This window comes from Meleagris gallopavo, chromosome 3 (assembly GCF_000146605.3).
Source record: "Meleagris gallopavo isolate NT-WF06-2002-E0010 breed Aviagen turkey brand Nicholas breeding stock chromosome 3, Turkey_5.1, whole genome shotgun sequence".
Classification (NCBI taxonomy): Eukaryota; Metazoa; Chordata; class Aves; order Galliformes; family Phasianidae; genus Meleagris; species Meleagris gallopavo.
In genome coordinates this window covers 92,436,844-92,460,180 of record NC_015013.2, presented here as the reverse complement: position 1 = coordinate 92,460,180, position 23,337 = coordinate 92,436,844, and the positions used below count along the sequence as shown (strand labels likewise).

The 23,337-nt window shown below is 39.0% G+C and overlaps 1 protein-coding gene across 4 annotated transcripts; it reads left to right on the top strand.

Annotated features, from left to right (window-relative positions):
• The first annotated feature begins 4,129 nt into the window (after window positions 1-4,129).
• Window positions 4,130-22,542, top strand: HHLA1 (HERV-H LTR-associating 1). Of its 4 annotated transcripts, none has more exons than XM_010709374.2 (16): window positions 4,130-4,398; window positions 8,288-8,391; window positions 9,614-9,673; window positions 10,728-10,808; window positions 11,270-11,353; window positions 11,436-11,519; window positions 11,631-11,714; window positions 12,301-12,357; window positions 12,463-12,549; window positions 13,355-13,447; window positions 14,293-14,490; window positions 15,026-15,097; window positions 15,329-15,400; window positions 20,244-20,400; window positions 20,933-21,015; window positions 21,195-22,542. In XM_010709374.2, the coding sequence occupies exons 2-16, from the start codon at window positions 8,313-8,315 to the stop codon at window positions 21,236-21,238; spliced, it is 1,335 nt and encodes a 444-aa protein (XP_010707676.1). In that variant the 5' UTR covers window positions 4,130-4,398; window positions 8,288-8,312; the 3' UTR covers window positions 21,239-22,542. The 4 variants fall into 4 exon arrangements, with proteins under 4 accessions (XP_010707676.1, XP_019469820.1, XP_010707675.1 ...); XM_019614275.1 differs by having other exon boundaries at window positions 8,283-8,391; window positions 13,361-13,447; XM_010709373.2 differs by having other exon boundaries at window positions 8,283-8,391.
• Window positions 22,543-23,337: the final 795 nt, after the last annotated feature.

Sequence of the window (23,337 nt, the reverse complement as noted above, 5' to 3'; positions counted from 1 at the left end):
TGCATTTCTCTCAAGGCAAATAAAAAGGTATTTCAAGTGTGTTCACGTCCCTTTATAGCCAGTATTGCCGTGCATTAACATTACTTAGCAATGAAGGATTCAGTTTGAACTGAATGCAGGAGAAACTTTCTGCAAAATAAAGCAGCAACAATAATTACATTTAAATGGGTATTTCATAGGCTTAAAAGGAGCACCACTCATCTTTTATTCACCTGAACAAACACATTGCAATAAAATTTCGCCTTGGCAGTCACCCAAATGCACAAGCTTGCCAAATCACTGGATTTTGCTTAGACCTTAGTACTGATTTTCTAAAAAATGAATTCTTAAATGGGAACGAGATATGATATCCATCTTCTGACAGAGCCCTGTTTATATCCAGGCTCTGATTATATATACATTGGAATGCTGTGATTATGTATAATTGTCCTATGGCTGGACATAGTGAGGCCAAGACTCCTTAATGATTTAGAAAGGGTAAGTACTGATGAATCCAGTACAGTCCAAGTAATGGTGTCAGGAAAGGTGGTTTCTCCACTTCTCCAAGTGCATCCTGCTCTGAATGCATCCTTCCCTTTCTTCTCAAGACACTTAGCAGGGAGCTTATATTTCAGCACTCTTTCCACATACTTGTCTCATGGCACTGGCCAACAAGAGAGAGAGACTGCGACTGATGAAGTTGCTCTCCAGTAAGATTTTCAGGCAGATGGCCCTGGGAGCTGGTAGTCCACTGGAATCAGGACAGCTCCACAGCTTCTCTTCCTTGCGTCATACACCAATCATTAGCAGAACACAGACCAAGGCTTACAAAAAATAAAGCAAGTAAGATGTGCTGTGAATGTTTTGGCAGGTTTGCAGGGACCAGCTGCGTGTCTGACACGTATTACAACACAGGGTAAATGATTAAATCTATTCTAAGTTAAGTCCTGGACTGCTGTAAATTCTCTGTATCTAATCAAAGCCTTAGGAGTCTAGAGGTTTACAAATATAAAGTGTTCACTGTGTTCCTTGGAAGCCTCAGAGGAGCTGTGCAAGGTACTGTGTGGGTTGTTAACAATCTCATGGGATATATGTACCATGCAAAGAAAGAAGCAAAACCATCAGTGCCCACCAAAAATGAACTGTTTTGAGATTCAGTATATTCCCTGTAGCTCCCATTTTTCTTTATGAACTGGAGCAGTGAATTTTGTGCAACAGTGATTGTGCTCACTGCTTTTCTAGAGAAACATTTATGCTGGAACATTTGCTTTGCAGAAAAATGACTGCAGTATCTTTGTTCTTTTCATGACTATGCAATGAGTGTATCTCAGTAAATAGGTTTTGCTGTATTCACTCAGGCAGCTCATCTGCCTCTGCTTTGTTCTTTTCTTGTCACAACAAGTCAATGACTTTGCTGAAGAATGGAGCAGTGCCCAGCTCCTAGGTTCCTATTAATTCTTCTTCCATGGGACAAGTGACAGCTCTCTGCAGCTGATGCAATTCTGGATGTCCCTGGTGCAGGCAAACCTTGACTTTCTTAACCAAGTGAAAAGTGTTAGCTACTTTGAACATAAATATATAAAACATTCTTACTGGAATAATTTAAGACTGCAGAGTTTGATTATCATTCTTTTCAGGTGTTTTTGAGGTGCTAGTACCAATTTTAGCAAAACCTCAAGGAAAAACATTAAAGAAATGCTGTTGCAAAGAACAGAATTCACTTGCAATTCTAAATAAATTAAATGGGAAAGATGTTTTAGTGACAGGAATAAATAAGTGGTAGCTTCAGATGAAAAGAAATGCTGTAGAGCTTTGTTTAAAAAAAAAAAAAATCGCAAGAAAGTAGTGGTGCATCGCCTTCACACTGTATTCTCAACCCATGGGGAGATAAAGCACCAACACTCAGCTTTCTCCCTCCTTCCCAGTCTTCTCTCTTACAGGTAAATCACAGGATTTATTCATAGCATTTATTTAACTTGTGTTAACTCCTGCATAGCCTTCAATAAACGAATGGATTTACATGGCAACTGACATGAATGATGTCTCTATACTGTGTTGCTAAGAACACACTAAAAATGACTTATTTTCTCATTCTGGATTTTGAGATACTAGCTGTGGACACAGTTCTGCCACACAAAGAGACACTGGAGAAAGAAGACACGTAAAGACTATACTCCTGAGAAAGCTGCTTGCTCCGAGTGATGCTCCGAGTGAGAACACGGCATTGTCCTGAAGAGTCCATGCTGGGGCTGAACAATGTCCCTGCCCAGACACCTGAGCATTGCTCTGCAGCTGAGCAAAGTTAAAATTACAGGGTCCCAGGGTAAAACACAGCATGAGGTACAACCTGTTGAAAGTCAAATTATCCTCATAGCCAAACATCAAACGGTTGGAACAGATCCCAGTGCACACATTTTCTTGGCTATACCTGTTTTTGTCAGCTGTTACAGAGAGGACTTTCATTCCAGTTTTGTTAATGAGATATTGAGCAACTGGTAATTAAGTCAGTAAAAGCAAGGTGAGTCTAGTCAATGAAAAAAGGTTTCCAAATTCCTCATTTAGTCATGATTCGCACAAAAAAGAATCAGATAATTCTAGACACAATAACATCCCACTGGTTACAGTACAGTACATGTTTTCTTGTATTATAGAATCATAGATTCATTAAGGTTGGAAAAGACCTCTAAGATCATCTAAGTCCAACCATCAACCCATCACCACCAGCCAATTAAACCATGTCCCTCAGTGCCACATTTACCCTTTTCTTGAATGCCTCCAGAGATGGTGACTCCATCGTCAACCTGAGCAGCCTGTTCCAATACTTCACCCTTCTTTCTCAGAAGAAATTTTTCCTGATATCCAACCTGAACTCCCCCAGGCACAAAATAAGGTCAAGGTGAAAGGCAAAGTGCAAGAAGATAAAGGTAAGACTATGCATGTGTGTGCGTGTACCTGTCAGCTTCATACTTACCGGCTATAATTCTGTTAAACATTGCCCTCCAGGTTCTGAAGTTCTTGATGAAGTGCAGGTGAAGACAACACTCTACAGCACACATAATGTGACCTATAATTTAATATTCTATGGGAAGACAGGAACCCCTCAAAATAAGATCGAAATCTAAAAGTCATATCTAACATACCAGGAAGTTACAGTGATTTTGCTGGACAATAGCATTCTTGCTTCAGCTGGTAGAAGTGCAAGACTGGGGAAATACAATTAAATGAAGAAAGTTAACGAAAGGAAAACAAAATAAGGAACATCCACAATAATCAATTAAGTACTGCTGAGGAGCATAGTCCGTCCCTTCAACCCAAGTGTGAATACTACTTGTAGGACCACGACACTGAGAGTACAGTCCCAGAGCACTCCTGAACTGGGCCAACCAGCAGCCCCAACATTTCCCAAGGTGTGTTTGGGAACTGAGGAAAGTCCAGGGACCATTCCTGTTTACATGAATCATGTCTGCCAGGTCTTCTTTATCCCGTTACCTTATAACAGGGGTCAGGAATATTTTTCTTTTGAGGTTTTAAGCTGGTCATTAGGGCAGCTTTTATTCCATGGACTAGCTGGTTGTCAATTCATTTTGTTTTTCCCTCTTTCCTCTGATTGCTGTAAGGGTTTGAATGACAGCAGTACTCACATGTTTCGGTTGATTGTAGCTTACAGAAAGGCTAGTGAATGGATGATTATCTACTTTTAATCAAGTTGGGTTTAAATCCACTGATTTCAGAGAAATTATTTCCAGTCCACCAGAGTAAATGGGAGCAAAATTTCAGTGACAGCTTCCAATGATGATCATCTTTTTGCTTATATAATTATCACTCAGCACCACTGAAATTGCCTTATATCACTGTAACCAGCTCCTTCTTCCTTCCCCATCACTTCACCCCAGTGCCAGGCAGTTTTCTGGTTAATCACTTGTTTTCTTCCTTTTTATTTTCTACAGTTAATACACTCATCAGGTATCTTCACAATTTTCTGAGCATCAGCTCTTGTTAAATTGCTACCCCAAGCATGATAAAGCTTTCTGAAAGTGTCTTCACCTGGCCAACCTCTCCCTTTCTCAGGTGGCATTGGCCTATTTCAGTAACACAAGCTGTCCCTTTAAAAGGGGGAAAAAAACAACCATCCTTCTACTTTGCAGTTCAAGTTATCACTGCCAAAAGAATCTTCCAGCCCTGACCTGGCTTGCCACAGAATCATTCCATGAGGGATTCAACAGGCACTTTGTTTGCTTATGATTGTGTTACCTTCAGTTGGTCCTTCTGGGATTAGGATGACAATTTTTACAAGATTTTAAAGCAAGATTATCAAGTCTCTCTACTTCAAGTCTTTCATTAAGTGATTATTAAGACCTGGCAATAGCCTCCTGTTTTATATAGGCTCTGGAGATAATCATCTTTGTCAAGAGAAGTTGGGTAAGTTGATATCAGCTATTCCAAATCTCAGTAGTTTCAAATGTATTTGGAAGGAATCATATTGCCTGTGTACTATTGTTCAGTGAGAACATAAAAAATGAAATGTATTTTGATTACAATCATCTAATTCTCATACAAATAAACCTGAGCTTAAAAAGTGGTTATAGCAATTTAATGAAGTGTATAATTCTAACGGAGGCATATTTTCATATTAATGGAATGTGGAATATTTCTTTAAACCTGGTGTATCGTGGTGTGCTTAAAATGAGAGACCTTTAGATGGTGAGACTGAACAAAGGTAAGGAAATTATAATAATCAAGGAATTTCCTTTTAAAAAACCACCACAAACAACAACAAAAAAACAATTTTTTGGTCTCTTAAATTCCATTTTGCTCTGTTTAAAATGTGAAGGTACGGGAAAACTACTTGACATCTGTTTGCGTTCTATTTGTACAGAAAAAAAAAGGAAAACATGATTGCCTGCCGCATTAAAATGAGTTCAAATGAAGCATAGCTCATAACCTCGTTGTTTTAAAATTACTGCTAATCTAGAATAGCACAGAGGTATTTAATAAAAGGTCTTCATGAGTACATAGGTGGAATCTGAACTGGATTAAACTTTCTAGTTCAGCGATCCAGAGAACTATGGATCAACAATCCTGAGTAAAATGTATTGTAGTATTGTTCAGCTTAAAATCAACACAAAAAGTGGATTACTGCATCCATTACAGGTTAAGGACAATTTGTAGCTAACGGCTTGACCTGCAGCCTGTATCAGATAAATGTTTGAAAGGCAAACATTGACTAAAAATCAGTTTATGGGATTTTTCTGCTTACTCATGGTTGTGTGACACCTGCACCTTCACTGCCTGTGAATTTTGCTATCATTTGAAGTGGAACTTGTTAGTGATTTTGAACTGGAATACAGGAAAAGTTTCCTGTTTATAATCTGGAATGTATTTCAGTCATCACAGTAGTGTTGCTTGTACTGGCAAACAAAGAAAGATACAGCTACAAAGGAACTAAGTCCTGTCCTAATAGATTAAAATTTCTAAATCAGATAAGCACAGTAACACAAACATGGCATATATCCAAGAGCTAATATTACTATTAAGCACAGTGCTGGGAGATAAGATGGCTCATGCAGAAGTTCCAGGAGTATTTCTCACAGACACCTTTAAAATTTAATTGGGCAGCACAAATGTGTTAATACCTGAAAAGATCTTAGAAAGCAGTGAGAACCTAATGCTTCAAATTTAAACCAGTCTTTAGCTGTTGAGAAGTAGTGGCAGTCCTCCCAATGCACTGTTCTTAGTAATAAAGTTTCTCTACAATTTCTTCTTAAGCACTTATGATGGTCAGGGAATACCACAAAGATAAACTTGGAAATCAGTCAGAACATTCTCCTATGAATGGAGAATTTTCCATTGATTCCATAGCAATTTTACTTAATATTTCTATTCTAGAACAGAATTTGGCTTATGATCCATCTTTCCAGGTTTGAATGATATTCGAATCACTAGGTATTTTTTCTTGATGGAGTCTGTAGCAGGTAATGACATCCCAGTTAAATTTGCATGAAATGGTCACGCTAATGCCTACTCTGAATTTGTGCTGTAAAGCAGTGCTGTATGCGGAGAAGGTTCTATGTGCTGTTAGTGTGGAGGAGCAGCTCAGTGGGGTGGGCAGCAGAGAGCTGCAAACTCAGATAAGCAAAAAAGCATTTCTCAGTGTCTGTCGGATGCTTCTGAGCACAACTCTATTCTTTTTCTTTTCTTTTTTTCTTTTTCTAACAGTTCCTTTTTTCCTCTCCCCGGTGTGTTTTGTTAAGACAGTTTTTTCATTTGTCAGACTGCTCCTCCCTGCTCTGTCCCTTGGAAACATGCTCTCTCTAGCTCTGTGTTAGCACACTGCACCAAATTTATTGCTAAACAATTTTTCTGCCACCACAGACAGCAATGGGACATAATAAATAAATCAGTAGTGAAATCTAATCCACTTCATCATAAACCTCTAGGGGGAGGTAAGTGGGGCAGGGGCTGTCCTCCTCTCCCACCTCCTGTACTTGAGATTCTCTTTTTCCACACAGCCAAAATCTCCATGAAAGGCAGAAGTTTGGGCTCTTCTCCAGTCTGAGCAGCAAAGACTCTCCAGCCAAGGCCAGCTTTATGTTGCAGGGGCAATACAGTGGCATCAGTGTTGTTAGCTGTGTTTTTGTCCCTTGAGTCAGCACGCACAGCAATAGCATGGGCAATGCTGCCTGGTCATACTCTGTGTGCAGGAAGAGGTCACAAGAAACATGCAGGCTGAAGTCCATGGTCCTCAAACACAAAATCTTTGTTGCAAAACAGATCTCACAGAGCTAAAGTGACCTCAGTCACACAGTCCAATAATCCTCTCAACCCACTTACTCTGTCTGAATGTATCAGCCACTATAGCCCTTCTGCTCCAAAATGGATGTAGTTACAAAGCTCCCCTGAGGTTGACTGCCTTGCTCTCCATTCCACATTCTTGGCTGTGAAATCTTGGGAATGAGATTTGGACAAGGCTTTCTCTCAGCCTCAGCCCATAGCCTACACATGCTATGCGGAAATTGTGGATGAATATAGGTTTGGAGTCCAGCAGATAGGATTAGACAAATAAACTAGATAGCTAAGTACTACCTGGAAACTTCACAGAGCTTTCAAATTTGCAATGCTAGTGCATCTTCTAGATGCACTTCTGACACACAAGCAAGCAAACACAGATGTTTCAAATACAGAATAGTTTGGTATCGTTTCATCATTCCATGGAAGGATTTCTTTTTAGAAATGCTAAGTACAAGTTTAACTATTTTCACTATGCGTTAATTCTCTAGTGAATTAAATATTGGTAAGATGTTAAACATAATGGTAACAGTCTGTTAATCAAACAGTGTTACCTGTTACCTTCAAGATAATGGTTCACTGTATACTTGTAGGATTAACTACTAAAAGAAGAGATAGCTGATATGAAAAAAGAATTGGACTTCTTTCTGCAAACTTTCATACTCTTCTGATAGATGCATAGCTGTTTGGCATTTTTCATTATTGGAAAAAAAAAAAAAAAGGAGGGGGGGAGGTAAGGGCCATATTGAACACATTCCTCCTTATTTTCTAGTCCCCTCTAAGGCAGCACAGGATGTATCTTGGTGGGAGTAATTAAATGTAGAAATAGAAAATTGGAACCGGTTGCCCAGGGAGGTTGTGGATGCCCCATCTCTGAATGCATTCAAGGCCAGGCTTGATGTGTCTCTGGGCAAATTGATGTAGTGGATGGCAAACCTGCCCATGGCACGAGGTCTGAAACTAGATGATCTTTGAGGTTCTTTTTAACCCAGGTCATTCTGTGATAAGATTAAGGATGACTGGGCAAGCAACAGTTCTGCAAAAAAAGTGTTCATCCTATGTCTGCTCTAAAGTTGAACCTAAGTAAATTTTATCTTGCTTCACCAAACAAGGTTTGGGAACCTGATGTGTCAGTGTGCTGTGGGTACAGTTTATCCAGGAAGAGGACTGTGTAGGCAACCTCACTGAGTATTGGCCTTAAGTTGCTCCAAGGGCAGTTCAGGTTAGATATTAGAAAAACTTTATTCTCTAAAAGAGTGATGAGTCATTGAAGCAGGCTGCCCAAGGAAGTGGTTGACCATCTAGAGCTGTTAAGAAACATGGAGATGTGGTACTGAGGGATGTGGTTTAATGGGAATGGTGGTGATGGGCTGATGTTTGGACCAAATGATCTTAGTGGTCTTTTCCAACCTGAGTGATTCTGTGATTCTTTGAGTCCCAGTAAAGCCCAACAAGGATTGGATCAAATCACACACTACAAGCAGTAACAATACCAAAACAGTATTTCTTTCTCCTAGAGCAGCCAAAACCACCGGAAATTGGAATCCATGATGCGGTGGCTCTATTGGCATGTGCCAGCAAAGTTGAGTCTGGGATTTCTGTGTCTCTTTCTGGTTTGGAACATAGGTAAGGATGATGATTTAGTGCTCCCTGGGGAACAAAAAAGGTATGTTTTTTTTCAACTTCTCCCATAGCCTGAGAGATTTCTCCATTCTTGCATCCAGGGAAGGCCTGGTACTCTGTTCTCTCACGCTGCACAGACAGGTCTGATGGGCTGGACCTATCAGCTAGATTGTCAGTCTGAATTTAGTGCTTACTAAGTGAGATGTTAATGCAGCTGATTAGAACTGCATGGGAAGCCATGACTTACAGACCCTGTACCATGGATTATCTACAGGTTATTTTTCACTTGTATACATATGTAGATAAAGAGAGAAGGAGAAATATATCCTGAGACTGTCTTCTCTGTAGAAGACCTAGATTTTTGTAAGAATAAGGAGAAGAACCCAGATTTTTACTTATTTAGGTAAAATCAGCCAGACTGTGCAGTCACATCTCCTCTTCCTTCTGCTTTTTCTAGTCCTCCAGCCTTCCTCTTGCTGAAGAGGAAACTGGACCCAGGCTTCCTACTGTCTGGTGGGATCTCTGTCCATTGAGTTGTAGGGATGATAGGAGCACCACCATTGAAGTAAACCCTGCTCAGCACAGCTCCACGGGAGTTTAACATAGCAAGTGCTGGCTCTCTTGGGTAGCCTTCTCTCTGGAGGCTCTCAGCTCTCCACTGATGGGATAGGGAGCTTAAGCTAAGTCCTGCACTACAACCTGTCTGCAATGTCTGCATCACTACTTTGCATCTTGCCCTTGTTCATTATCAAGTGAATTCCAGAAAGGAGCCTTAACTGCTGAGCCCCACCCCAGACTGTTCCTCAAAACACAGCCCTGAACATCTGCTCTTCATAACAAACTTACACGTAGATCTCTTTTGAGTTAGCCTCATTTTACTTTATCCCTGTCAGACAGTGTTGAGTATAAGCCCACATCAATCTGTGAAAACAGTTTTCTACTAATTTTTGATACTTGAGTTAAGGGGGTGACCTCTGATAATTAATTCGTTTTCCCCATTTAGCTGGCAGCTAATGGACCAGGAAGGTCTTTTGGGAAACGTATATTGCTAGGCACTTGATCTCCTGCGTTATGGATACTTGGTGTGCTGCTTTGCAGTGCTTGTGTCCATTGGTTTCTGTAATGAACAAGAGCAGCAAAGTATCCGCAACAGAGAGCTGCACTGAGAAATACTTGGTAGCTCAACAGGGATTTTTTTTTTCTCAGTCTCTTTCTTTGCTCACAGCTTCATGCATAAGAAGAGAAAACAAGAGAGAGAAGCAAGAAGCAGTGCTGGCTACTGCAGGTAACATCAGCACGTCAGAAACCTTTGACCCTGTGTGTGGGCACTGATGGAAGAGGGGTGCATTAAAATGGGTTGGCATTTACCCTGTGGAGTCCATACACCAAAGCCACCTCTGCTATAAGGGCTCTTTGCCCCAGCACATGCAGATCCTTGGCCAACTTAACCTCTCTTTCTGGGAATATAAAGAGGTGGTGCCTCTTTTTAGTTACTCTCCTTCTAGAGCCCCCCAACCAAAGGTGTGTTCCTCTGTTATCTCAGGGGCTGTGAGTCTCACAGTCTCTGCTCTGTCATTGCCACTTCCATTTGTTCCGACACAGCTTCACACAAGCTTTGTTTAGATCTGGTTAAAAATAATACTGATGTCATTGGAAAATTGTATTTCTTTCCAAATTTGATTTTGCTCTCATTCTGGCTTTCTGTGCTTCTTCTTCCATCCTGCTCTGTTTTTCCTCTCTGTCATATACTCACAGACCTCCTTGCACACACACAGGCACCGTGCCACTCTGCTTCTTCATCACTTCATGGTAGGGAATGAAAAGAACATCTCTGGAAGTCCAGACCTGGGAAAAGTAGGCAAGCAACATCGGGGAAAGGAGACATCTTTTAAATTAAAAGTATCATTCAGCAGCTTCAATTTAACCTGCAGTATTAGTATATTAGTCAAGGTAACTGAAAACAAAAGAACAAACAAAAAAATTCATGTAGCACTGTGGAAAGGGAGGAGGATTTCCCAGGTCTTATCTCCTCCATTTGTGTGCTCTGTTTTTCCCTTGGAAGGAGGCATGCATCAGCAGCACCGGAGGGCACCGGGACGCTGCTCCCTTCTGTCACCTCCCGAGGCATAAGGTGGCACAGAGCGCTGCCTAAATTCTGTACCATTGCTCTGCTCACTCTATCTTGTGATTTTTCCAAACTTCTCTCTGCTCTCCTGGCATATTCATTTCCTCACTGCCTCAATACATAAACTGCTCAATTTTTTTTCCTCACTGTGGAAGCTTTTTGCCTCGTACAAGCAGTGATTAGCAGCCATTTGCAGACACTCTTTGTTTTCCAGAGTTGCCTGCAAAGTCCGTGGATCTGGCTGCTGTTAACCTGACCGAGCTGGTGAATGGGATGCTGAGCACGACACTCAGAGGTGACGTTGCAGTGGCCGGGGAGGTGACAGGCTGCCAGCGGCAGTGAAGGAGATAAAGAGCTGGTGGTGGTAGCAGGAGAAGCCACAAATGCATACTGCCTGCATCTAAAATTAATTCTCAGAGCAAGTTACACTTGCACATTTTAATGCAGGCATCTGCCTACCCCAAAGAATTTATGAATTAGTGTGCTCATAGATAGGCACAGCATAATTACTTATGGGATGCCTTTAAAAGGCACTATGTAATCCAGTGAAGGTTTGCTTGCTTGCTTGATTTATTTATTTTAGGAAAGTAGTTCTGATGAACCATCCCTCAGTGGTAATGAGAAGGAATTGAGTCTCAGGCATCTGCATCATATCAGTATCTTAGGAGTCTTTTTGAAATCAAATGAGCAGAGGCAAAACATTCTGTTTGCATAATTAGTTCCAACTGCTAATCACATGGGCACGTGTTTCTGCAGGTACCAAAAAGCTCTTCTCCTTGCTGAGTGTCACGTCCTACAGCTCGTTTGCCTTCCACAAAGTGTCAGTCACCATTTATAACAGTGAGTGCATTTGCCTGGTGCAGGAGCTGTCCCTGTCATGTGGCTGCACACCCAGATGCCCATTTTCTCTGTTTCTCCACAGTTTCTGGCCTGAAAAATGTTGACCCTGGCAAGTTCCCTATGCATTACTGCTACTGTTTAAACAATGTGACAAATGACTTGACAGGTTGGTATGCGAGAGAGGCTGGCAATCAAATAAGTTTACCAATGGCTCCTAAGTCTACTCCTCAGTTTGGAATATGTGTTTCAGTTATAATTTTTCTGTTTTGTTGTCTAGATTTCACTGCTTTACTTGTTGATATTATTGGAAACTCAACCAGTTATCTCACAGAAATTTTCAAATCTACTTCTATTCTCTCAGGTTTGCATTTCTTCTTCAATATTTATTGTTGCCTTATTTGCATGATTTAGTCTTGGCATGGAAACAAGCATAGAAATGTATGTAAAATTCTATTGCTCTAATTCAGCGTCATTTATCTAGCAAAGCATGACCTGTGATTAAAAAAAAAACCAACAACAACAAAAAAAAAACACCTTCTTAGAAGAAAAAAAAATACATGTAGTCTGCATTATATATACAAACACATAGGAGCAATATGATTTTCTATGAGTATCTTTTCTTTCTTTCTTTGAATTTTCAGTACGTTATAATTGAGTGCTGGTATCTATGGAAATTTTGACCCCCAAGAAATTATAATATACCATATTTTCTGAGATTTATTTTCTTTGTAAACATACGAGTAATTTAGAATTTTAATTATGTAGGAACATTTATCCAGGAAATACTGATATTTTGATTTCTTTGTCAAAATGAAATCTGAAAGAAAATTTTCATTCAGTTGTAGTAGCCTCATACCATTTCAGTTTTACATTTTCAGCTACTTAAGATGATATCATGTAATGAAAGCTAGCAACAATTATCTATTCTGCATTTCTTTGTCTTTCAGTGCGTCAGAGCAATGATTCAGACTGTATCTACATCTGTGTGATGACAGGTCAAACAGGTAAATTCAAAAACCATTCCAATTCAATTACTGCCTTATTTACTTACAGTGATGACATGAAGATGGACTTGTTTCTCATATATTTTTAATCCTTTATGTTTGCAGGGAGAAATCTGTCTGACTTTTGGGAAATACTAGAGAAATCTCCTGTTATTAATTACACATTTTCCAGTAACACATCTTCTGACCTGGGTAAGCACATACTGGGGAATAAAAAGAAACAGCAACTGCAATGAAAACCATGTCTAGGGAGCATTTGCAATGAATGTTCCTTCTCCATCTTCCAAAACTTAATAAAATCTACAGACATATAACTATTCAATGCGAGGAACAAAAAAAACCAAAACAAATCAAAACAAAAAAAAAAGCTGGGCTGGTGAAGCTATGTGATACTTTTTTGATCTGAATGAGTATGCAGGTTGCCCAGAGAGGAGTTGGATGCCCGTTCCTGGAGACGTTCAATGTCAGGCTGGGCAGGGCTCTGAGCAACCTGTTCAGTACAGGGTGCCCTGTCCCTGGAGAATTTCAAGGCAAGGCTGGACCAGTCCCTGGGCTGCCCGCTCTAGCTGTGGATGTCCCAGTTCAGTGCAGGGGAGTTGGACTAGATGATTTTTAAAGGTCCCTTCCAACTCAAACAATTCTATGATTCTATGATCTGCCTTCACTCTCAGAGTGAAAAATCTGCTTTTATGTGAGTAACCTTCAGAAAGGAGTCAAATATGCTCATCCATTGTGCTGCATGGATACTTCACCTATCACTGACAGGAAGCCTTTGGAATCAGTGGCAAGTTTACCTGTGCTGAAAGCTGCAGAATGTTTCTCACCTGCTATAAAAATACATAAAACTAAAAGATCAAAGGTACCTTACTAAAAAATAACTTCTTTTAAAAAGGAAAACAGTTGTTTCTTTTATATTATAACCTGATTTATTTCCTTTTTATCATGCAATTTGCTGTTGATACTGACTGTACTAACCCTATCTTCTCACATCTCAAAGATTTAGATTCTGTTTTTTCAAGTTTCATGATATCACAGGAAGACTCAAACAAAACTGTGGATCCATCAGCAGAACATCCATGGACATTTAAAAGTGAGTAAATATTATCAGGCTTAAATTTATATTATCCTTTGTTAATGTCTTGACAAGTGACAGCATATCTTTGCTGCAGACCACTGCAATGTTAAACTATAGATAAAAGTTTGTCTTAACAAGCAGATCAGGCCTGTAATTCCCTCAGTAAAAAAGACCATTGATCACAGAATCATAGAATGGCTCAGGTTGGAGGGAACATTAAAGATCATTTAGTTCTAAGCCCCTGCTGTAGGCAGGGCTACCACCCATCAGCTCAGGCTGCCCAGGGTCCCACCCCACCTGACCTTGAGTGCCTCCAGGGGTGCGACCTCCTCAGCTTCTGTGGGCAGCCTGTGCCCAGAGCCTGTGCCTCACCACCTTCTGAGTAAAGAATTTCCCCCTGAAGTATAATCTAAACCTCCTCTTTTTTAGTTTAAAATTATTCCCACTTGTCCTATCACTACCTACCCATGTAAAAAAAAAGTTGATTTCCTCCTGTTTATTAAGCTCCCTTTAAGTACTCGATGGCTGCTATCAGGTCTTCTCCTTCAGCCTTCATAAGAAGGTGCTCCAGCCCTTTTTTTCCTGTTTGTTTATGAAAACTTATTACTGAAATGTTCTCAGTTAAAATATCCAACTTTATTAGCACTCCACATATTTTCCTGGAAAGAAACTATAAAAGAAAATAATTTTTAAAATGAAGTGAAAAATCAAATCTGACTTGCCAGTGGGAGAACTCGAGGAGTAGATAGGGTTTTCTGTGTATATTTTAGGAGTTATTGGATTTTCTGTGTGTATTTTGGGGTTTATTGTCTCCCAGCAAGTTAGTCTTGCTGGTACCCTCCATCTTTCTGCTTTTTCAGGTACCAGCACTCCCCTTGCCCTGAAAGAAGAGGACAGTCCCAACACGAGGCCCCCACCATGGGCAAAGATGGTTAGTGCGAAGGCATCGGGGTTTCCACCACTGCATGTAGACACTTCAAGACCACGAGGCACAGCTGGAGTCCCTCCTGCTTCTGAGGGGACCTTAGTCACATCACCAGCCTTGCAACCCAGCCCTGGTGAGTTCAGCATGGAGGATCAACACTCGCTTTACTCCGTTAGCTCTGGATTTTGTTGAAAAGCCCATCCCAAAACACATTTCAGAGATGGAGGTTGGGATGACCTTCAGGGTGATTGGCTCTGGGTCACTAGCGAGGAGATATATACCTGTATCACAGAAGTGTTAAAAGAACTTAGAGGGACTGTCCTGTAGTTTCTTAGTCCTTTTGGGGAATACCAAGTCCTGCCAACCAATTCTTTGCTCACATTTTGCTCCAAACCTAGTGAACAGACCTATGAAAAAAGCAATACAGAACTGCTTTTCTGGGTCTCCAGTACATTAATCATCTTTAAATCCTATCTTTTCTTGGCCAATACACTTTCCAAGATCTAGTGAATACATACGTTGTCCTTCCTTTTTCATTTTGAAATCCTTATATGTCTCTGGAAGTACGGGGTAAGGACCTGACTGTTCAGCATTCTTGTACCTGTCTTCTCAGTAAACAGATAAAAACAAAGTTTCTGAATGAAATGAACTTATTTCTCTTCCTGTAGCTGATGCGAACATGCTTTGGGTGCAGACTGTGCCTCCTCAAGATGCCAACAGTCAGATACAAACAGAGCAAGGTGAGATTGATTTGGGATAATAACAAGGTGTGTAAGTTGGCATGTTTCTGAAATATAAAATAGCATCTACTACAATAGGTGACTGTCAATGCAGAATGTGAATTCTACAGAAGTGTATATTACTGGTTTGTGAATTCAGCTTTTTTTTCCAGTTACTCTTGATCCAGCTTTTTTTTTTTTTCCTTCTCTGTTAATATATCAAAGCCTCTTATATTCTTCTCTATCTCATAGATTTGCCTTCTTCAGTTCTGTCTACTCCACCCTACCGACCTGGCCTGATACTGAAGCTTCATTCGGCTGCTCGTAAGTGACTGCACATCATGCAGCAAAAATAGTAGCCTGGCTGAGCGTTCAGCAGTATGCAATTTTTTTCATACAGAAAAAATGTGCGTCTTTAATATATATTATAGTACATTTTATACATGAAAAACATCCCAAAGACCAAACAGGTTGCTTCCATATTTCTGAATCATACATAATTTCACACTGAACAAATTCTGCTATGACTACAGAGTTAACTTGCATACTCTGTATGTTCTCCATTTTAACATGGAGGGGCTACTGAAGAATCATAAAATTCATTTGTTCCAAAAGAAATGGACAAGCTTCAAATTTCTTGTTGGTACTAATAAAATGATTAAGTCAATCCTCATCATATGAAATATCCAGAATTTCCCTGAGTTTTCAATGCTGAAAACTCCCTCTTGGACTAAAGAGGGATCATTATCAGCTCAATTTTCAGGAGAGTTCAGTTCTTCCATTTATATGCCTAATCAATGAGAATATGAGAGCTTAAAGTAGTACACATATGATGATGTGCCACTCCATTAATAAATATAATCCAGTCATGTGATCAGTAAAAAATTATATTTCTGTAAGCATTTAGAAACAGGTTACATTCTTTCAAAACTGGACTTGATCCAAAGTCAGAGAGGGTGTCTGCACACTGGGAGAGCCCTCCCTGACTTTGGTTGCTGAGCATGCGAGTCTAAGTCCAACCTACCCACTTTCACATTGCATCCTGCAGACACATTTAGTACTTCCAGGGTCTCTGGCATCCTGCCTTCCAGTGATCACACTGGAAACCAAATCATGTGGCATTGGTTGCATGAAGAAAATGAACCAGCATCGAATCATATTAATACAATTTGATTTATTTTCAGTCTTGATGGTGTGAGGGGAAGAATGAAGATAAATAAGGTCTTCTATTTTGATGGGGATCAGACGATATAATAGTTCTTGTCCATCAAGAAATAATTCTACAAAAGCAAGAAACAAACTTCTCTGTGTTGTTTGTTTGCCATGAACGAGTTTGGTTTGAGGACTAAATAATGACCACCTAACTGGAAGCTGCTGGAGTCTGGTCAGTGCACATCACAAGTCCACTCAGAGTTTGTTCATCTGCTGTTTGCTATCCAGTGGACAACACTATAAGCCCAGACAAATCTATGACTGGGAATCCATCCTTTTTGAAAAGCCTGGAAAACACAGATTTCAATGACAGCAGAGGATGAAATGCCTCTCTATCAGAAACCATGACAGAATGCTGTCCATCTACACATAGCAGTTGTGGCACTTTGAGAAAAAAATCAGGTAGTGGGATCACAAAACAATGAATAACATCCACGATACTCAGAAGATCAGACATTACTTGAGGAAGCCATTTCTTAAATCACAAAAGTGGATTTATTTATATATTTATTTGTTCATTTTCATGCTGACTAATAAAATCTGAGAGCATGTTATAGCATGAAGAGAGGGATATTTTAAGCCTGAGTTACAGTAGCCACAATACTGCTTTTCAGTGGCAGCAAAATTTAACCTCAGAGTCAGAGAAAGATGATATCCTCTTCCTAGTGGAAAGGGCTTTTCACTGTAAAGGCTTGTCACTTACCTGCCTGTAACAGTAGTGCAGTAATTTCAGAAGGACAAAACCAAAGCTCTGCACAGACAGCTGTGGTTTCTCCTATCTATTGCTTGTTTTGAGCGAGTCAATTTCTTAAAAACAAAAAATCTTAGAAAAGGATGTATTAAAATAAATTTCTAGTTGAAAATGTTTTTGTATCAATCTGAATTTTTAGGAATTTATGAATTGAATCAATTAAATAAATCTCTTTACAAAGAGAGGTAATAAATTACTATGAAGTACTGAAAATTTTGATTTCAAAAATGTAACATAAATATACTATCCAATCCAAATAAAATTAAATCAGTGTTCTCAGAAAGAGAATTTCAGCATTAAATACAGTTATATGTAAATATAGCATTAATTTACAATGAAATTATTGTTAGAAATGAAAATCAGAGCAATTTGTTTAACATCCAACTTTTTATTTACTTCTCTTTCCTATATAAATGAATCCTTGTTGAAATTGCTGTCATCTGATTTATATAGAACAGAATTTCTGCTGGCAAAACACACAGCTTGAGTACAGCACCAACAATACCTGTTAGGTGGGATGGTGAACACCCACTTTGGTGGAGACATTAAAACACATTGGAGGGTAACTATTAGCAATTTTAATTACTCCCAGCAACACCTAATGTACCTTTTAGTGGACAGTCTATACTGAAATCTCATTGCCACATGCTCTGATGTTCAGTTATTAACACAAAGAGTGCTTTATTAAAGCAAGACATCAGTCATTTTTAATTGCCATCAAGAGGAAGAAAAACAAGGAGTGTCAATTGCTGGTGATGTTCATGCAAAAATAGTGTAGCCAGCAGGAGCAGGGAGGTAGGTGATCATCCCCCATACTCAGCACTGGTGAGACCGCATTTTGAGTACTCTTTTCAGCTTTGGGCCTCTCATTATAAGAAAGACACTGAGGCCCTGGGGTGTTGGATATTAGGAAAATATATTCTCATAAATAGTGATGAGGTATTGGAACAGGTTGCCCAGGGTGGTGGTGGAGTCACCATCCCTGGAGGTGTTAAAGGAATGTGTAGATGTGGAATTTAGGGATGTGGATTAGCGGGCACGATGGTGATGAGTTGATGGCTGGACTAGATGATCTTAATGGTCTTTTACAACCTTGATGGTTCTATGATTTTAAGTAAGATGCTAAGATGGAGAGAAATGGGGCTCTCTCTCGCCAAACGCTGACTAATTTTGGTTGAGAACTGTGCAGTCTGTAACATTGAGACAATAGCCATTTTTCAGAGGCAACCAAGACTACAGTAGCTGCAAGGCCTACCTATTTCTCCTTCAGGATTCCTGCTACTTTGAGCAAACTCTGGTCAAAGGCAAATCATTTCACAACAGATCTCTGAGCTTGGCTGTGCCTTTATTTTCTTCCTGCCCATGAATGCCATTTTATATTAAACTTCTTGTCAGCACTAGACAACTGAGTCTCATTTCAACAGAACTTCATTAGTCTAAATTTGACCCCGGCAGCCTCTCCTATCATATAACATAAGATAGCCCAAAGCTATAAAGCATGGAATACATGTGAACCTGGAAATGCAATTACACTGTCTAAAGGGGTTATACTCTGCACACATGGTAGTTTATCTGAACATGTGGCCAAAGCCTGCTACTGATTTCACAAATGGAATAGCCAGCCAGCATCCCCACTGCTGCTGCTCCAGCTCCCCTCATTCGCTCTCCCCTACCCCAGTGGGTGAAAGGCAAAGGCACAAAAGCACAGTGTGTTCCTCCAACATCACCTCTTCAGAGCAGTGTTATTCAATTCACAAAGCAGAGGTGATCACACACCAATTGTAGCTGTGCCCAGCCGCCTTTTAGCACATTTTACATGTTGCATTTCTTTTTCTGTCAACTCCTTTGACTTTTACTGACTGTAACACAGCTGTTAAGTAAAGGCAAAAGACATAAGATTATGTGTAACAGAGTACAGTTTCAGGAAGACAAGATTATGGTTAATGTAAGGTTCTCTCTTCATATGAAGCAGAAAAACACTGGAAAAAAATTGAAAGAAGCATCAATTTTGCCTTACCTTTTCTCATTTTCCCTCATTTTCATATTTTCTTTTCTGTGACAGAAAGAGAGTCTGAAAGGTGATTGTATTTCACACTGAAAAACCACATAGCAATACTTACAACCTGCCATCACCTACTCTCTTGTATTAATCCATCTGCAGCCTGGTATAGCTGCATCCCTGGTGGGATAAAGTGTTTTGTGTGCAAATGTTTACCTGTCACTGCTGACTGCAGAAGGTTCGGTGAACAGAACAAACCAGATATTTTCCTCTCAGTTGTTGCCGAAGAAGGGAGAGACAGTCCATAACTCAATAAACTATTTTCCTGCATTTTTTTAAGTTCAAGCAATACAGTGGTTGTCACTTGAAATAATAAAAAAAAAAGATTAATCAGCTGACAGCTGACAAATAAGAATAAAATGTAGAAATTGTTCCTACCTTCCTCTCAGTGCAGGCAAAAAAATGACCTTTATTTCTTTCAGATTCTTGGCAGTTTTATAACCTCTAGGAAGGTATTTACCCAGAGGATTTTTTTCTAAAATCATGGCTGAAATTAGCTGATTATTCAAGGCAGTAGAAGCAAAAGTGGAAAATGCAAAATAACTAGAGAGATGGACAGTGAGAAAGCCACAGCCCCTGCATAAATTGAGTTCATTTTGTTGATGGAGATAAAAAAAGGAGATTAAAAGAACAGTGTGTGTGATTGTTTACTAGATCTGTTGTTTTAAGTCCAAGATTCTGATATAGAGAGTGGGTGTAGGAAACTCTGGAACTGGAAATGACTATTGCATTAGCATTTGTATATAGAAAAGTTCAAATGTTATAAGCGTGTTGTGCTGTTCTTCATCTCACTGCTTTGTGCTGTGGAAAACTGTTGCTACAGTGGCAAATGAACCTCCATCTAGAAAGGTAACAATAAATAAATTACATCTTTAGAGTTGTCTCTTGTATTTCTAATAAGTAAAAGAAACAATGATTTCAATAACTTACCAGAAGCGATAAATAATAATGAATTGATAATGGCATTTTAGTTTCACTCAAGCAAGTGCCAGTCTGTGTGTTCATTCTTTTTCAGTTATCTGCCTCAATCAGATTTAATTTTAACTTATCTGTTAATCTGTGTGTTTCCATTTGCCCAGAAAAGTCATTGCACAAAATTTTATGGGTCAGTTTTTTGAACTAGTTAATGGTTCTTTTTCTCCTAGGGTGCCCACAGGCAATACTCAAAGACCCATACGTGACTTCACCGCCTGTCACCATCATGCTGCAGAAGATCAATCCCTGTCTGATGGAGCTCTGCAGATTTTTTCAGTTGTGCCTCTGTGTTGGCCAAAGAAGACATTCCATAAAGGATGCCATGAGGTAAAATCTAGCAGCAGTTTCACTTGCTTCTGTCTTCTTAAAATACTCCATTGTACATTTTCCAGTGACAGTTTTCAGTCATCAGTGATATAAGTCCCTAGAATCATAGAATCTTTAGGGTTAGAAAAGACCACAAAGATCATCTAGTGCGACCACCAACCCATCCCCACCATGCTCACTAAACCACGTCCCTCTTTGGTACATCTACACATTTCTTGAACATCTCCAGGGATGGTAACTCCACCACCTCCCTGGGCAGCCTGTTCCAACGCCTCACCACTCCTTCCAAGGAGAAATTTTTTCCATGGCTACTTGCTGAGTCCTACATGGAGCCTCAGGGCACTGATCTGGTGTTCACCAGTCAGTGAATAGAGCTTAACTGAGTCTTCCCAAGTATCTAATGGCATAGGTTAGAAGTTAGAATATAGACTTTTATTTCTATATTCAGAGAGCAATATTACCAGCATGATGTACATAGAGCTATGTTTATGAAAGACAACTAAACAGCACTCTTCTAATTTTATTACTGTAGGTACTGTGTTGAATACTATTCCTGGTTTTTGAAAAATGCAAGTTATGTCTGTGAAAGAGTGAAAAGAATTGCTTACTCCCACAGTAAGTATAACAAAAAGTCTTAGACGCCCACAGAGTATTTGATTGCTCTTCAAACTGTTATCTGATGAAGATTTTTAAGATAACTAAATAAAAAAACAACAGACTTATACAACCATGTATGTTTTTGATATTCTCCTTGTAAAACCTGTTCTGACTGCGTTATTCTTTTTTTCTTCCAGCATTAAAACAGAAATGCCTTAAGAACATCTGTAAATCAATCTAGATCACTGAGGAATTTTACTGCAGTTTGGGGAACGGTGGCAGTTTTAGTAGTCTTTTTCACTTCAGTGCAAGAAAAATCAGATTGACATAGGTTATTTGCAAATATGTGTAACAAGACAAGTTATTAACCAGATATTAACATAGAAATCTGTCTTCCTCCAAAGCAATGTGAAAATGGTGTGGACAAACAGGTGCATTTTTTACAGGTGTTGTACATGCAATAAATAAAAAAATAAATAAAATTGGAAGGCTTTGTAAAATTGAATTTTATAAGGATTCTTATATGGTGCATGTAATATCTTTTGCTAGAATAATTAACATAATGTAATCAAAGTGAACAAATACGGAAAATTGAAAAACAACCTGAAGTATGAAATATTTCTGGAAGTCCCGATTCCAAATCAAGTGTCTCCCATTACTTTAGTAACTCATTTAGTTCAGAGCTCTACTAAGGAGATATTCACATCTCACTCTGCGACACATCTGTGTGAGCTTATATGTATCTTGCTTGTATGTACCTCTGTTGAACTAGAAGATAATCCTAAAAAATGAAACAACAATCAAACAAATTACACAATCCTATATTCTGCTTCACTGCAGCAACACGATTCCTCAGTCAGCTCTAAGTAAATGATCAAGCCATTAAAACTTCCAACAAAAGAAGAGTGTTTGCAGTGCAGATGTTATGCATTGGTGTTTCAATGAAGGTATCTGTGTGTTCAACGTATGTGTATGTTATTTGTTACATTCATTCCTAGCATTACATTTTTGGGAACTGAGGAAGAAGGACATGCAAAGATGAACATAAGAGAGGAGGGAGAAAATGATTTTGATTTTCTGTTTTCAGGCTTTAATTGAAAGAAAATATCAAAAGAAAAATATTTGCATAAAAAGTTGGAAAAGTTTTTTCTATTTTTACATGTTTGGCTTGTATTGTTGTTCTCCATGCTATTGGAGGCTTTTGCATTTGTAAGAAATGATTAGCTTCTGTATTTCTCCTGAAAGAAATGTGAGTCTTGAGACAGTGTTAACCTCCGTAGTATGGTAAGCCTGAATCATGTCTGACAATGTGTGTAGGTTACAGCTATCTCCACTTTAAGATCATGGAAAGGGTTGAGAACTAATGCTTGGTGTTCATGGAGAGAGAATTAGAAGGTGCCACGTAGCAGTGTCTGCCACTATCTTGTGAAAAGAGCTAATATCACATATCCTGAAGGACAATTTTCTTGTCACAATTGTTCAAGACTTACTGCTTGATTTGCCCCCAAGGAAAATAAAAAATAATGGTTGAAAAAAAAGAAAAGAAAAAAACCAACACTAAATAAAACAAAGAATAAAAACAAAGGCTTCATGAGGAAAAGAAAGAAAAGAAAGAAAGAAAGAAAAGAAAAGAAAGAAAGAAAGAAAGAAAGAAAGAAAGAAAGAAAGAAAGAAAGAAAGAAAGAAAGAAAAAGAAAAGAAAAAGAAAAGAAAAGAAAAAGAAAAGAAAAGAAAAGAAAAGAAAAGAAAAGAAAAGAAAAAGAAAAGAAAAGAAAAGAAAAGAAAAGAAAAGAAAAGAAAAGAAAAGAAAAGAAAAGAAAAGAAAAGAAAAGAAAAGAAAAGAAAAGAAAAGAAAAGAAAAGAAAAGAAAAGAAAAGAAAAGAAAGAAAGAAAGAAAGAAAGAAAGAAAGAAAGAAAGAAAGAAAGAAAGAAAGAAAGAAAGAAAGAAAGAAAGAAGGAAGCACATTTCACAGGAAAAAAAAATAATAAAAAAAAATCCATATAATCAGACCTTCAGTCCTACAAAGCCTCAGTGCATAGCTTTGACAGAAATCTATGCATTATGGTGACATGGATAAATCACCATCCACACTGACTGGGACCTGTTTTTTCATCAGTTTCAACCTCAGCCTTCTGCTGACATTCAGGACGGATGAACTGACCTTCACCAAAATCTCATATCTGAAACAAACAATTCAGCTTCACTTATGGCATCTTTGAAAGGCGTATGTGTCTGAACTTGGCAGAAAGCACATTTACCTGAGGAAGGAAAGCCTGCTTCAAAGATCATGGACTCACCCTTACCCTGGATTTCATTCAGCTTTGGATCGGAGCCACTGT

Coding starts and splice junctions, on each gene's coding strand:
- HHLA1 (XM_010709374.2), top strand. CDS start 8,313: ATGATGCGGTGGCTCTATTGGCATGTGCCAGCAAAGTTGAGTCTGGGA. Junction 8,392..9,613: donor CTTTCTGGTTTGGAACATAG/GTAAGGATGATG, acceptor CTTTGCTCACAG/CTTCATGCATAAGAAGAGAA. Junction 14,491..15,025: donor AGCCTTGCAACCCAGCCCTG/GTGAGTTCAGCA, acceptor CTCTTCCTGTAG/CTGATGCGAACATGCTTTGG.